The 16,463-nt window shown below is 43.4% G+C and overlaps 1 protein-coding gene across 1 annotated transcript in view; it reads left to right on the top strand.

Moving 5' to 3' along the window:
- The first annotated feature begins 15,558 nt into the window (after nucleotides 1–15,558).
- Nucleotides 15,559–16,463, top strand: part of SH3GL2 (SH3 domain containing GRB2 like 2, endophilin A1) — a 184,735-nt gene continuing 183,830 nt past the window's right edge. The window contains exon 1 of the mRNA XM_053924695.1: nucleotides 15,559–15,798. Within this exon, the coding sequence (XP_053780670.1) occupies nucleotides 15,754–15,798 (45 nt within the window). The 5' untranslated portion in view covers nucleotides 15,559–15,753. The remainder of the gene's footprint in view (nucleotides 15,799–16,463) is intronic.

The raw sequence follows: 16,463 nt of genomic DNA on the forward strand, positions 1-16,463 counted from the left end.
GCTGAGGTGAGGTGGGGGATGGGACGTATGACTCTCAATCTCAGCCATTAACTACTTTTCCTACAACATAATGGATTGAGAGCCATTACCCACCAGGTCAGTGTGGATATTTGTGGGTCATGGCTGTGCAATTAGTCAAGGAGTTGATTATTTTCACGGTATTATTAATAGTACTAGCATAGTTTTTCAATAGTTTCATTTCTTATTTATGTTTCACCTACATAAATGTCAATCGAATACTTTTCCTATTTAAAAAAAGTCTACATCTTCAACACTGTAGCGAAGCACTACAAACACACTCGCTGATTCTTCTTCAGCAATGAAGAAACTGATTTCTCTCTTAGAAGAATTTATTCTAAATAAAATTATTCAATAGATGACTTAAATTCTTATTCATCCATATCCCCAGTAGCATATTATATTGTTTCAAACTCTTCTTTGACTCTACTGCCCCTGGCACCACGCTAGAGAGAGGCAGCTCTTGTGAACTGAATGTTTTGGTGGCCAGCAGCGACTCTCAGGGCCTTATTTTGTGCAATCACCGAATTAGTTAAAAGCATCTGATTCCAGTGATGGTGTACAAAAAAATTGGGTCATTCTTTTGCTAAGGCCAACTGGTAGTGCTGAGCAAAATAGTTTTGTAAATCTGCTTCAAAACGTTGAAGACATAAGGCAATGAAAAGTTACCAGACCATAATCCTGGGAAAAGATGGAAATCTAGAAGTGACCATGGTTTTCGGAGCTGCTTTTCCTTGGGGAGATTTGCAAATTCCAGAAAAGACACTGACAAGCTGAGAACTAAGTAACACTTTTTAAAGTTTCCAGAGTTGATGAAGACAAAAATTCAGTGGTGCTGGGTAATGTTTGGGTTTGACATCCAGAAGGTCTCTCCAAGGGAGAAGGCAGGCACGGAGTAGTCCAGCGCCCTCAGGAACCGTAGCCAGCTGAGAATCATCTCTACGCCTGAAAATGATTAAGATGATTCCAGAATGTTTGTGCCTTCAGATGTCTGAAGGAATCAAACAAAAATCCTGAAAAGGGTGTTATAAGAAAGGAAAGTAAAGGGCCAATTACTCTTAACGTAGATGCAAATAACCATAAATAAAATACTAGCAAATTTAATCCATCAATATACAAATGTACACTTACAACATGGACAAGTGGTTTGTTTTCCAGGAATTCAAGGTTATTCACGTATTTGAAAATCAGTCAATGTAATTCAACACAGAATAAAGAAAAAATTATTTCATAGATGCAGCCAAAACATTTGATGGAATTTAACCATGTTTATAACAAACTCTTAGCAAACTACATTTTCTTAAATTTCTTAAATAGAATAAGAGGTGTCTACAAAAACAGAGTAAACAAATACAGTAATGAAGGAAGAAATATTAAAAACTTTCACTTGAGAGCGGACAAGAGAAAGGATGCTGGCTAGTACCACTGCTATCCAACAGTTCACCGGAGGTTCTAGTCAGTACAGTTAGGTCAAGGAGAAAATTAAACATTGGGAAAGGAGAAGTAACACCATTCACACAACACATGTTTGCATTCTTAGAAAAATCCAAAAGAATGTCTAATAACTATTATAATTAATAAATGGATTCCACAAGGTCATTAAATAAAAGCTCATTATAGAATCAATTATACATTTATATACTAAATCAAACAACTAAAGAGTGAAAATTTGAACATAGGAATGTAGCTGACAAAAAATAAGTAAGAATGAAGCATGGAGCAGGGCAAAAACACAAAGAAGAAGGTAATTGCATAAATAATGGCTAAGAAATGTACAAAACGGATGAAAATCATCAATGCATAAATTAAGAAGTCCTGCAAACTCTAAATAAGATAAATAATAAGAAATCCACACTATGAACATCACGGTTAAACTGCTAAAAACAAATGACAAATAGAAAATCGTGAAAGTAGGGGGAGGGGGAGGCATAAAGACACTTTGCGCCCACATTACAAAAATTAGGCTGAATTTGTATGAGAAATAATGGAAACAGAAGAAAATGGAAAAAAATGAAAGAAAACACCCGCTGACCTAAAATTTTATTTTCATCCTTAAAGCATGCAACCGAAATGAAAACATTTTCAGATGAACGTAAACTTAAAGGATTCACCACCAGCACACCTATTCTTAAAAAAATGCCATGGGCTATTTTTCAAGCAGAATAAAAGTGTTCACAGATGGAAGGTGGGAGGAGCAGGAAGACAGGAAGAGCAAGAGAAAGGGGTATTCATGAATAAACTGGAATGAATATTGCCTGTGTAAGAGGGTAGTGAAAATGTCTTGCAGATCTAAGTCAGAGGCAGGTAAACGGAGTTCAGGTATTCTGGAGCCCTTGTGTTGCCCAACAGAGGGGGAACAGTCCCCATCAACACTGCGTTATAGTAAGTCACGAGTGTAGGTGACGGTCTCCTGTGTAGTCATTATAAAGGGCTTATATCAATAACTTTGAATCTAATAGCGGCAAAAAATGGAATGACAAACACAGTGCCAATCCAAACAAGTTAAGAAGATCAGAAATGAGGGAGAATTAATATTAATATCAATATCAATATTAATATTAGATACAATAGTTTCATTATTAACATTAATACCAAATAAATAGCAATATTAATATTGATATTTTACCAATACTAACATCAGATAAAATGATCAATATTAACAACAGATAAAATGTTTGACCTGATATTAATATTTATATAAAATATATTAATGTTTAATATTTAAATATTAATATCAGATAAAAATAATTTTCATTAAAAAAGCATTTGAAGTAAAGAACATGTCTAATGGAATGAAGGATTTTACTCACCAGAAATATATAATGAACCTAAGTTGTATTCAGCTAATAGTATAGCTTTAAATTAAATAAAGTGACATTTAACAGAAATAGAGTCATTCACATCCATAGTGGGTCATTTTAACACAATATTTTCAGTTATTGGTAAAACATATGGACAACAATCAATAATAACGTAGAAGATTTCACAACATAATTATCAAACAATTGGCACACAGAGAGTTCATTGACTGTACTCGTCAAGGGCAGAATGGACACTGTTTTTAAAAACACACAGCACGTTCACGAACACTGTCTACCTGCTGGGACCTGAGGCAAATCTCAACAAATTTCAAAATAGTCAAATCAGACTATGTCTTACATATATCATAGAATTAAGTTAAAGATCAATTATAAAGAGATACTTTTTCAATTTCCATATATTTGAAAATTAAGTAATATACTTCTAAATAACTCATGGGTCAAGGCCAGAATTATAATAGAAATTAGGAAATATGTTGAACAGAATAATTAAATCGTTGCACAAGAAATTCTGTGGGCTACAACTAAAACTGTGCTTCACAGGGAACTGGTACCTTCGTACGTGGTGAGGGACACCTGAAAACCAGTGAGCTCACTCTTTGCGTCAAGAAACTAGAAAAAAGTAACAAATTAAAGTAAAAGGGAAAATCAATGATAACAGAAATTAATAAAATAGAAAACAAACATAAAATATAGAAAATAAATAAACCCAAAATTTCTTCCTTGGAGGAACTAATAAAACTGATAAACCTCTCTGAGACAGATTAAGAAAAAGAAAGAGAAGGCAAAAATAACAATGTCAGGAGTGAAGAAAGCAACATTATTATAGAACTTGTAGACATTAAATATATGAGAGTATAAAGAACAACTTAATGCTAATATATTTAAATTTTTTATATGAAATCTATAAATTCCTTTAAAAAGAGAATAAATCTGACACAAAAAGAAATAGTTTAGCAAACAGAAAATTCATAATTGAAAACCTCCCAAAAGAAAAACTTCGGGTTTGATGACCTTTGTAGTGAACTTTACCAATTACTTAAGGAAGAAATAAAATATTAATATAAGCTCTTTCAGAGAATAAGAGAAAAGGAAACACACCCAACAGGATTTAATAAACCAGTGTAATCTTAATACCTCAACCTGACAAGGACAGTATGAAAAAGGAAAACTGCAGGCCGGCCTCAGTCTGGAACAGGGACAGGGACTAATGCGACAGAGGAAAGTGGCCTGTGCCCGAGAACAGGGAGGGCTTGACCCGAGGATATACTGAGATGGTCCACAAGTCGGTAAGGAAGACACAACATATCTGAATGGGCATTTCACAAAAGAGAATATTCAATGGCTAATGAAAATATGAATGGATGCTCTCTACTTCAGTAATAATTAGGGAAATGCAAATTACAATCCTTAGATACTGTTACAGAACAGCTAATCGAACAGACCGACAATACCCAGTTCCAGTGAAGATGTGGAACGAAGAGCTGTCAAACATTGCTGGTGACACTGTATACCAGTGCGACCATTTGTCATCCCGTCTGGCATTATATAATAACATTGAACATACACTCTCCTGTGACTGACAGTTCTCTTCCTGGGTAAAGACTCAACAGGTATGCTTGCGTGTGTGTGCCAGGAGTGATGCATTCGAGAATGGTCTCGGCAGCCTTATTCATAACAGTCCCCAAATGAAAGCAGCCCAAGTGGTCTGCAATAGGAGAAAAGAAAAATAAATTCCTACAGGACAGCCCTCTATAATAACAGGGGCAATGGAACTTGGGTGGGTAAAAGAACAAGTCTGAACGTGGTTCATCCCTGGGTGGGGAGAAATCGCATCAATATGGAGAGGATGAATTACTCTCATCAGCAACTCTCCGCAACTCACACACACAAAAACCTCTATCTTTAAGAATTGTCATCTAGTGAAAATCCCCTCAGGGACAAAGGATTGTTCCCAACTTGATCTGCCTCAAATTATAATCATCATGCAGGCCCACCACAAAGTGTCATTCTTGTAATTCATCCCTTACGCTCCTGAAAGAATTTCCTTTCCATGTTGCACTGACTGCTCTTCTCTGTCCAGGAAGACAAGCCTATGTCCCGGCACGCGGTTCTGGGGCAGAGCCGGTGGGAGAAGAGTCTTTAGAGACACAGCTGGGTTTGAGCTCCTGTGCCACTTCTTACTAAATTGTAACTATGGGCAAAATTACTTGGGTTATACAAACTGCAGTGTCCTCATCCGTCCTATGGGCATGAGAAAACACACATCGTGAGAAAATTAAATGGGGTCGCGTCTACAGAATGGCCTGCACAGGAAGATGCTCAGATGGTAGCTATTAGTATTTCACACTGATGGATTCTTAAGTAGCTTCTGTTTTAGAATGACGTTTTGACCTTGACTCAGACATTGTCTTCTCTCCCCACTGACTACATTAAAAACCCCCAAAGTGACTGGAGTGTTTCAGATCAAGCCTTGCTGGACCAGGGAAGCTGGGCTCATCCCCACCTGAGCCGATCAGGGAAAGCATCTGTATCACTCACATGCAGGCTGATTTCACTCAAATGCAGGCTGAAGAGGAAGGGGGCAAAGAAGAGGGCAGGGAGGAGATCCAGGCAGGAGAGCAAGACAAGTGTCTGGACTCTTTTGAAAACTGGGCTCTGACAGTGGGGATGGAAATGAATATTACCTGCGTGTTTGTAGCCTTTCCGTGCCGGCCTAGCCAGAGGGGATTTTCATTGCGGCTCTTCTTCCGTCCTCTTGAAGGGGATGTGTGCCTGGGCTGGACGTGTGCCTAGGTGTCTACTGTGTAGAATCAGACGATGTGTAAGGCAACAGGGGCAGACGGACGAGAACAGTGGAGGGAGACAGCAGGCTGGATGTTGAGGGAAGTTTCACTTGCAGTTGAGAATGGGAGAAAGAAAGGAGCTTGGGGAACTGATGATTTCAGAGAACATTTTTCCAAGTGGCAGAGATAATCATACAACCACAAAAGGGCAAATTTGGGGATTTTGTGCATCCCTCGCCACAGTCCCTTTACAGCTTTGTCATTCTCCCCAGTGAAACTCCACTCTCTTCAGCCATCAGCCCCGACCCCGCCACCCCACCCTCCCCCCCAGCCCACGGCAACCACTAATCTACGTTTCGTCTCTATAGATTTGCCTAGTTTAGGCATTTTATCTAAATGAAGTTATACAATAGGTAGTCCTTTGTGACAGGCTTATTTTATTTAGCATGCTCTTTTTGAGGTTTCTCCGTATCGCAGCAGGTATCAGTACTTCATTTCCCTTAGTGCCAAATAATCTTACACTATCGGGCTGTGCCACACTTTGTCCATTTATCAGTTGATGGACATTGGATTGTTTCTGCCTTTGGGAGTCTTGAATAACACCGGTATGAACATTCATGTACAAGTTAGTGTGAACACGTGTTTTCATTTCTCTCGGGTATCCAAGCAGGGGTGGGACTGTGAGTCACCTGCGCACTACGTTTCACCATCTCAGGAACTGCCAGACTGTTTTCCACAGTGGCCGCGCCATTTATATTCCCCCCAGCGAGGAGGGGTGTTCAAGTTCTCCACATCCTCACCAGCCCTTACTGTCTATTTTTTATTATAGCCATCCCAGTGGGTAGGAATTCTTATCTCATTATAATTTTGATTTGCATTTCCCTAATGGCTAATTGCCTGAATTTCTATTTAATTGTGGTATTTTTAGGTATAAAATTACTGAATTAATGGTAGATTTTAAAAGTCCATGTGTAGTGCCAAACTGCTTCATTATTTATACTAATTTTACTCTGCCTGGAAGTATATAGAACACTCATTTCATAACACTTTCATCAAAATAAATATATTAAAAATCTTTGCCGGTTTAGTGAAATTGGAATTATTTATTTAACCCCATTTCTAGTGATACTAAAGTTTTTCAATACATAATTATTTATATAATTCAGTGAGGTCATATTCTTTGTATATTTTCCTATTGAGTCTTAGTTTTTGTTTTGGAAATTGTTGTTAAAATAGCTAAAATTTGTCTTGAATACTTTATGATAGAAAAGGAAAGTTTTGGGGTAAATTATCACTACCAAAAATTTTGAGAAAAAATTAGTATTTCAGAGTCTTCACAACAAATAAACAGAATAATCAGTTCAAAAGTACTAAAAGAGATTTAGAAAATTTAAAAGTTTGTATTTGGTTGTTTGTATAATGCTAAATATTATACAAATGGAAACAAAATAAGAGAATGCTTTGATTAAGTGAGACATCAATGCTTCGATGAATCTAATTGAAAACTTGATGATACTTTATGTTTCATGAAATGGAGAAAATTAGAAGTGGTAATTATTTGGGGTGTTGATCCTTTCATTTAGTTTCTTAGGCACTTTAATTGCATTCATAGAAATAACTGGAGCTTTTTCTTTCTTTTTTTAATGCTACACAGGGTAGATCTCTCAGTGTTGAATTGTATTTAAAGAAATATCATGATCAAATCTAGGTCTGAATGCTCAATCGCTATTTGTCTAGCAGAATTCTTAAACAGAAGTCACCGAAGGGTGAAGTGCACCCCGGGCTAACAGTGCTTCCAGAAGGCGGAGTGTGAGAAGTGAGCTGGTGGATACTCAGTCACCAGCTCCAAATATCCCCCTGGCTGTTTAATGCTTATAGATCAGAATTACTCATAATGTAAGCGGATTACAAACATCGCCAGTTTTTCTTCAGGAAGACCTGTGGGCTTAGCCAACACTATAGAGTAGTTCTGCATGTATTGTCTTCTGAACTTAAGTTCTCTTTTTCTAGGCCTAATGAGTCTCCCCTACTGCCCAGAGTTGGTTGTTTTATGTGGGTAAAGCCAGAGGGAGCACAGAGCCATGTGGGGTGGATGATGTATAGTATGTTCTTTTCCTTAAATTGCCTTTAAATAGCTAAGTATAGATCCAAGAAACAGGAGAAAACTATTCATGTTTAAATATACCAATACAGAATGGGGAAGAAGGGCCCCAGAAACGATCCTCAGTTCACAGGCATAAACATCACTGGTTTGGGGACACATGCTGTGTGAAGGGAGTAAGTAATGGATCCCTCTTTGTGACTCTCTCTGCCACCTCTTCTCTGCCAGTGCCATTCAGTGAGGGAATCTGCCAAGTGTTCTTGTGTTCCTGATGTCAGGGAAGAGCCTCAAGAATGCTGAGGAATAAGAAGTGTTTTCAACAGGACTTCTGAGTCAGGGTCCTGTCATGGGCTGAATTTTGTTCCCCAAAAAGATTTTGGAAGTCCTAACCTCCAGGTACCTCAGAATGTGACTTTATATGGAAATAGGTTCTTTGCTGATATAATTAGCCAAATTTAGATGAGGTCATACCAGAATAGCGTGGGCCCTTAGTCCAATATGACTGGTGCCTTTATAAAAGCAAAATTTAGACACAGATACACATGGGCTGTAGAACACCATGGGATGACAGAGGCAGAAAGTGGACTGCAGCACCTAGAAGCCAAGGAACCCCACGGATTGCTGGCTGTCACCAGAAGTGGGTGATGGGCACAGAACAGACTCTCCCTCGCAGCCCGCAGAAGGAACCAACCCTGCAGACACCTGGAATTTGGACTTCTCACCTCCAGAACTGTGAGAGAATGAATTCCTGTTGTTTCAGGCCACCCGGGTGGTGGTAATTTGTTACAGGGCCTTAGCAAACTGAAATAGGTCCAAAATCGCTAGCCAAACTGCTTAATAATTTTGTCTCGATTTCTTTTCTTGTAGAATAAAAAAACTAAATAATAGCTGTCCATTGTAATGGTCCAATAGGCTTCTATAAGGGAAAGGCTTTATGTTTAGTTGCTTGAGCCTTCTGGCCTGGGGGGAATTTCCAGGACATCTATCCCCTCTTGCCCCAGCACTACCACTGCCACTTGGAGACCAGTGGTCTTGGACTTGAACATGCATCACAACCACCTGGAGGGCTTGTTAAATCACAGATGGCATGGCCCCACCCCAGAGTCGCTCCTGTAGTACGTCAGGGGCGGGGCTTCTATAATTTACTAACTCAAGGAGGTCCCAGGGGATGCCGATGCTACCGGTCTGCAGACCACAGTTTGAGCTCCTCCAGGTAGTAGGCCCTTGGGGCAGGTTTAGGGGGACAGTAACAAAGTCAGCCTTAGAGGGAGTCCTGAAAGGGTGGAATTCCCTACGTGGCAAACTTTCTGTGACTTGATCTGGAGAGAAAATGTGTATTCCTGAGAGCGCGGTGTTTTAATGTTAATTTAAATGTTTGAAATGCTGTTTGAAAATAGTGCTTTATACGTGACCTGTGGCTGAGGTCAGCTTTACACATGTGGGCAAGAGAAAGTACAAGTCGTGCACATTTAATGAAACCACCAGTAACTTCTTAAAAGGTAAAGAAAAAAAGGCCCCAAATAATCAAAGATAAGTCATCTATTTAAAGATATATAAAGTATTTATTCTTTTATTCCTTTTAAAGTGTATTTTGTCTTACTAAAAACCAGTAAAGTACAGTACAAATTTTCCTACATAAGGCTGATGCTGACAGAATAGTGGAAGGTTGTATTCTGCAGTCTTAGTGTTGTCGATAGCTTTTTTTCTTTTTTTTTTTTGGCTAAAGGGAATTATTTCTCTCTCACTTAGGCTTTCCTGTAATTAAGAGAATGCACCCTTGATGTGACAGAGTAGAATGCATCCTTGACTAAGGAGTAGCTTGTCTCTGCATGGCTAACTAGATACTGAAATAGAACTTGGCCTTTTAAACACACGCTTTAACAGGCTGACTAGCCAGATCCTATGTTCGGGGTTAACAACATGCCTTCAGAATCCCTAATGGCAGTATCCACCCAGGAATAGAATAAGTAAGCCAGTGGTGAAGATGCCCTAATGATTACACTTAAGTTTGTTCTCATTCCAGCGGTGGATGCTGCTTTCTCAGAGCCTTGTTGCTTGACATTTATTTATTTGTTCAGCTGTCAATTCTGAGGGGCCTGGGAGGTTCCAGTGCTGGCAGCTTGACACATACTAATCAAATAAACGAAAGGTTTGATTTCTAAATGAGAATGTCAATGTCTTACAGGCAGAATTGACACTTGCTAAAGGACTACATTCCTTGTCACTCAATCTGTCCACCCTTGTCTGAGAAGGGAGCCCAATGCAGTGCTTAGCAGGAATGGTAGTTGCCTAAATTGCTGTTTATGAGCTGCTAGATCTGAATAAGAAATGGAACTGAGACTAGAATATTATTGCAGGGGTTGGGATGGAGGAGATAATATCATTTAGAGTGTGTTGATTGCAAGTAATAGAAAGCAATTCTAGCTGAATGAACAAAGGGAAATTAATGGGAAGGTATTGGGAACTCTCAGAATTGACAGGAACATGGAGGTGTAGGCTGGGGCGCAGCTTACGACGACCATTGAAATTCTGCTCTGCTCAGCTACTTCCAGGCTTTCTGGCCCCCTACTGGATATAGCTTTTAAAAATATTGTCTGCCAGGCTTTTAAACTTCAGTTAGTCTGTATCTAGTGGGTGTTTATAAGATCTGCTAAGAGTGGTAAAAGTAAACACAAGACCCGACACTCAAAGAGCTAAGAATCTGATACTGTATCTCAATGTCTACAATACGCGTTAGACCAGGGTCACGGCAGAGGCGCGCAATGAGGGCTTCAGGATTCCATAGATGAAGAGAGGACATGGGGTTAGAAGGTTGGAGAAAGACTTCAGAGGAAAGGAATGGAGGATGGGCACTGGCGGTGGCAGGAGTTTGCTGGGGAAGTAGGATGCATTTCACAGCTGAATGTAAATAACAAAAGAGGCCCAGAGGTAAGAGTCTAAAGTGAGTCACCCACTTGAGTAAGGCCCCTCATCCTCTGCCTCTTCCTCCTCCTCCTGTGACTGGGTCAATAGGGTTTATCTAAATGAAGAGGAAGTTGTATCAGGAAGAGGCCTCTGCCCTTTGGAGGCTGGGGGGCTGTGTGGGAGAGAAGGAAAGGTGGGGGAGGCAGAAAGAAAGACCTACACATTCTACCTCTAAGACACAAAAAAAGTGTGTTTCTCTCTGCGTGTCTGTTGTAGGGTGGTGTGGTAGGTGATAAACCTGGGAGCAAGAAAAGAAGATGGCCTTTCCCTTGATTTCCCATCTCTAGGAGAGGGCTTGTGAGCTCTGTCCATGCTGGGTAGGGGTCCAAGGCTGCCAGTAGCATTCAAAAGCACAAAGTCTCATGTTAAGCGCTAGTCACACCAAAACAACTGAGTCCTTGTACTATCGAGCCCTGGCTCTCAAGTGAAGGCTGTTGAGCATCAGACCTAATATGGCAAGAATACAGTATCAGTGACAGTGATAAATTGTTCAGTCTTCCTTTCATTCATTCCCATCTGTATTTATTAACACTGACTGGAGGTCCTTCCCTGATTTGAGGCTAGAGGCAGGAGTAGAAAAAGTAACAATGAGTAAGTCACTTCCTTTCATTGCTTCAGTTTTCTTATCTGTGAAACAAGAAGTTGGGGTTGAATGCCTTAGCTTTGCAGTGCTTCTTGTGTTCAATGAGCTTACACACAAAGTCGGGAGCAGGTTGCCCTTTCCTGGGCCCGAGGGAGGTATCAGGGGCTGAAGGGCGAAAAGGTGAGAGCTGCCGCTTATCCTCTGCATCTCTGGGACAGGGGCCCTCTGAAAGCTGCCGGGGATGCAGGGGCACTGTGCAAACCACAGGTCTGGTGCTTGCCAGAAGCTTTGTCACAATGCAAGGAGAAATAGTGCATGAATGATGTGATGGAATTATTGCTGACCATGAATTTCCTGCCCAATTAGTGAGGTGGTGCTGTGTAGGGGTTTCATTTAATTGGAACTTTTTAAAGCAGATCTAGGTTCATGTACCATTTTATACTGACATGATCTCAGGACAGGAGAGGGCAGCATGTTGAGTTACAACCACCTCTTATTAAACAAGATGCTTCCTTGTTGACCTCAGATTTCCCTTTTCCTACGTTATGCTTCTGCAAGTCTCCACAGAGCCTCTGTCATGGCTTCTGTGCAACCCGAGAGGGCACTCATGTTGGAAAATAACTTTTTAGTGCCTGGTGCATTCGTCCCTCATCCCACTGTAATGAAGTCACAGTAACTGTCCATAAGAAATGTTTTCTGAATTGTGGGCCTAGAAAATCCTTGGGGTTCAAGGTCCTGGTATCTCATCTTCCCATTCCCCAAAACCTCCTACCAGGGTGCCTGCTAATAAAAGGGATGCAGGAAAGTTAGAACAGGGAACAAAGGCCTCCAACCTTACCCTTACCCTTCTCTGTTTTAGCTGGAATATTGCAGACCCCTCCACCACTGACCACCTGTTCCCCCACTTTCTCCTCCTCAATTTCCTGTAGTTGAGACAAAAAAAAAAAAAAAAAACCACACCAAAACCAAAACCAAAACCGCCACCACCACCACCAACAGCAGCAACCTGGTCTTCACCAGACTCAATATCCATACTGACCTAAAAATAACCAAGGCCATTATAACATTTTATAATAAATTTGCCCTATGGTTTCGGGATCACCCCCACCCCCAACTCAGAACACCGTGACAGTGCTGGGAGGGCCCAAAAGTCACTATCTGGAGAGGAGGGACAAGGACAAGCCTGCCGGCAGTCACCCACCAGTGTCAGAAGCCTAGGATAGGGTCAGAACCCTATCCCCCCCTTGCCCATATTTAATAAGAACCTTCCACATAGACCACATCAGGGTGTCTTGTTCTCCAAGGTCGCCTGCTTTCACTTCTTGAGTGTGTCCTATCACTTTAATAAATTTCTGTGCTTTGCTTGTTCCCTGACAAGAACCTGGATCCCAGTACTGAGTGGAGGCCTCCCTTGCTGCCCGACCAAAAGGAGCTCAACAACTCTTTCATAGGTAACATCTCAAAGGTCTTTATAGGTGTAAATTGTGGTTTCAGTAGAAATACTGGATTCGCATGAGATCCCGAGGATACCTGGGAGAACTAGCCATGGTTTCCAAAGCACTTGAAGTCCCCAGGTAGTTTTTTCTCTGAAGGCAGTTCCTCTGCAGGATGGCGGGGTACGCCTTCTAAGTTAGTGGATGAACAACCAGGGGAAGGCAGAGACTTGTTTTTGCTTCATTTAGGGTTCAGCTAAGTATTCAAAGATCTAAGGGGATTCTTCGGGTCCCCAGTTTCACACCTTTCAGTTAAAGGCCAGAGCTCATGAATCTCTGACTAGTTGCTCTCTTAGCAGCTTTGACCAAAGCCCATTCTTCTGTGAAAATGTTCCACTGTTCAAATCAGGGGTCAGGTAGAAAATATTAATTATAAAATACTTTTTTTATTATGTAGGAAATGGAAACACAGAAAAACATTTAAAAATTTTGGAGAAACAGGAAAAACGTTCACTCCTAATAGCTCTGCAGTAGCCCATTGGTTTCACAGGGTGGCCCCAGAGCAGAGTGTGGGCATCGCCCAGGGCCTTGTTTGAACGCACATTCTCGGTCCTCACCCAGACCTGGTGAGTCAGGAACTGGGGGTGTGGCCAGGCAATGGGTGCTTTAACAAGTCCCCTGGGGATTCGGATACACTGAAGTTTGAAAACTGCTCCAGCAGCACGACCATTATTAGCATTTCCAGTAGTCTTGTGTGTGTGTGTGTGTTGTATGTGTGTGAGTGTGTGTGTGTAGACACACAGGCTTCGTCAAACTGTCAGAGCACAAGAGCAGTCATTGTAACACTAACTAACCCCCAAACCTCTCTAGCCGAGAGCCCCACCTATTCATGCAATGAGTCCAAACTGTTGCAGAGATTCCTAGCATCGGGAAGCTGGGAATCACCTCGGTGGGCCTTATGGGTGAGTGAGTGTGCTCTGGGTGTACCACCTCACGGGGCCTCGGTCAGGAGACTTCACTGGTCCATTCTAAATTTGGATAGATCAGTAGAACCACCTATCCATGGGCAGGACATCCATCCTCCCCTGTTGACATTTCTCTGAGACACAGATTGCCCCTTGCCCCGGCATTCCTTTAGGATGGATCACCTGAGCTGACTCTTCACCCTCTCCGGCTGGAAAGGAAATTGCAGGGTAAAAGTTCAGGGTGTGGTCAGTGCATGGGGCCTCCTTCCTCTGACCCTCAGGCCCAGGGGCTAAGTCTGCCCTCTGCCTCAGGGAGGCGGCGAAAAAGAGAAAAACCTCCCGCAACTCCAGTGAGGCTTTTTGTAAGCATAAAGCAGGCAACTTCATCTAATGACAAACAACAACAAAAGCAACGACAACAAACACGTGGGCCTGGCAGGAACTGGAAAATGTCCCTTTGTCTTCAGGGGAACGGGCAAGCACGTGCTCTCTGTGCAGCAGTCAGGACAGACTAACTAGTTCTGCCACAGTAACAACTGCAGACTCAGTGAATTAAAATTACTCAGGTTTATTTCTCACTCAAGCTAAATGTCTGTTGAACATCAGCAGGTGACCTTGCCCTGCTTGGTCCTTGCTCTGGATTCTGGTTGACGGAGTACAACTATTTAGAATACTGTCACAGAGGAAAAAGAGAGCTCTGTAGCATCTCATACCAACAGCTAAATTCTCTGCCAAGAAGTGACAATCACTTTTCTTCCTAACCCATTGGTGAAACATTGCCCTGTGCCCCCGGGTGTTTGGAAAGTGCTGTTCTGCTATGTCTGTACGAAGAAGGTATAGAGGAGGTTTACTCCTTTTCTCTGATTGTCTGTAGACTGGGCCGCTAGTCCATGTGCTCTTGCTGCTTCGTTATCCGCCATTATTTGCCTGACTGCTTTTCTGTGTTCCGTTCACACTACCCAGGGTATGACTGGTAGCCCAGCTTACAGACAGGATCCCCTTGTATCAAATGTTCGCTCTGTGCCCAAGCAGCCTGGCTAGAAGGGTGGAGGTGAGGTCTGTGGTTCCCACCGAGCAGCAGGGTTTGGCTTTAGCCTAGTCAGATATACACGGTTACATATGAAGAATTTGTATAACTTAGTATTGCATTTTCTTAGTATATGCATTTTCACATTATATAATGCTTATTTTAGATTGAAAATCTGAAATCCACTATCACAAGTGAAAGCCAAGTTCCCATTTCAGGCTTTTTCATACATGCAAACAGAGGATTAACTACTATTACTCTAGTAATAACCCACTTCAATTTTATTGTATTTACCCTTCTGACTATGGCCTAATTTTTTTTTTTGGTTCTTTTTAAGTCATTAAGTTGCATCAGACCAAAAGAAATAAAAAATAATAAAGGGCTGGTGGTTTTTCCTAACGTTATATAGGTTGAAGGGATATTGAAACCAGGGCAGAGAAACGCTTTCTGTGCCCAGCCAGGCAGGGGCAAGGCAGAGAAGGAGCAATAACTTATTTATTGCCCCAGATAGAACGCCACTCCTTCCTCCGCTGCAGAGAGGCCAGACTCAAAGGGCAGGCAGCGTGCTGCGGCTACCTGGAAGCCAAGCGAGTCACCTGAGTCGTGCCCGGTGCCTGCGCTATCCAGTTGCAGGGAGCGATCCGCAGTCCGCGGGGTCCCAACGACGCCCGCGGGGTGGGAGAGCGCCCTGCGCCCTCTGTCCGGGCAACCGGCCTGCTGGTGCTGCGGCGCCAGGTCCGCGTGTGGCGTGCGGGCGCCCAGGTAGCTCTTGCCGCAGCACCTGTGCGCGAGCCCCGCGCCGGGGCGGGGAGGGGCGGGGCTGGGCGGGGCTTCCCGCGTCCCCTTTAAGAGGCCGCATCACCCAGCCTTGACGTCAGGGAGTCTATCCGTCCGTGAGAGCCCGCGTCCCGCGCCGCCCGCGCCCCAGCGCACACAGCCCCGGCGGCTGCACGACTGGCGGCGGCCCGGCCAGCGCGCCGCCCGGCTCTGCCTTCCTGCTTCGCGCCCCCGCCTCCTCCTCCACGAGCCCGCAGCCGCCCGCGCGTCCCCCAGCACCATGTCGGTCGCCGGGCTAAAGAAGCAATTCCACAAAGCCACTCAGGTAAGGCGCGTGACAGGTGCTCCGCGGGGCGGTCCGGGGCGGAGCTGCGAGGGGCGCGCTCGGAGCCTGCAGTCGGCCGGGAGCTGGGCTACCCGGGCCCGCGCTGCCCGCCGTGGCTTCTCGGGACTGGGAGCCCGCCCTCCGGTCTCCACCCCGGGCTCCGAGCGGCGCTCTGGGCGCCAGTGGGTGCCCCGTGTCCCGCCTCTCCGCCCCGCGCCCGCCCCCGCGCCGCCTGGTGCGGGAGCGCCAGGGTGGGGACAGCGGCTGCACGGTCGCCGAGGCTCGCAGGTGCCCGCACGGCGCGGCGGGAGATTATGTAAAGTCGCCTCTTTCCCCCGTGACCTTGCGGTGTCTGTGCACCCGGCTGTCCCGGGATGTGCTGGCACGAACGGTGGCCGCACTGAGGGTGGCTGCGGGGCTGTCCGCGGTCTGTGCTTCCCCGCGTCGTCTCTGAATCACTCCTTCCTCGGTCAGACTCAGATGAATTGGAGGATGGGGCGTCTTTGTGGAAAGCTCATGCGTTAACTTTTCCTTGGGGAACTTGGTCGTCGAACTCCTTTGAGGCCAGGGCTTGACCAGAAGTCAGCATGTCTTTAAAAATTTCCCAATGGCGTTGCAGCCTTAACATAACCAAATCATCGTATATTTAACATTTTGTTTTTACT

Source organism: Desmodus rotundus, chromosome 1, assembly GCF_022682495.2.
Source record: "Desmodus rotundus isolate HL8 chromosome 1, HLdesRot8A.1, whole genome shotgun sequence".
NCBI lineage: Eukaryota > Metazoa > Chordata > Mammalia > Chiroptera > Phyllostomidae > Desmodus > Desmodus rotundus.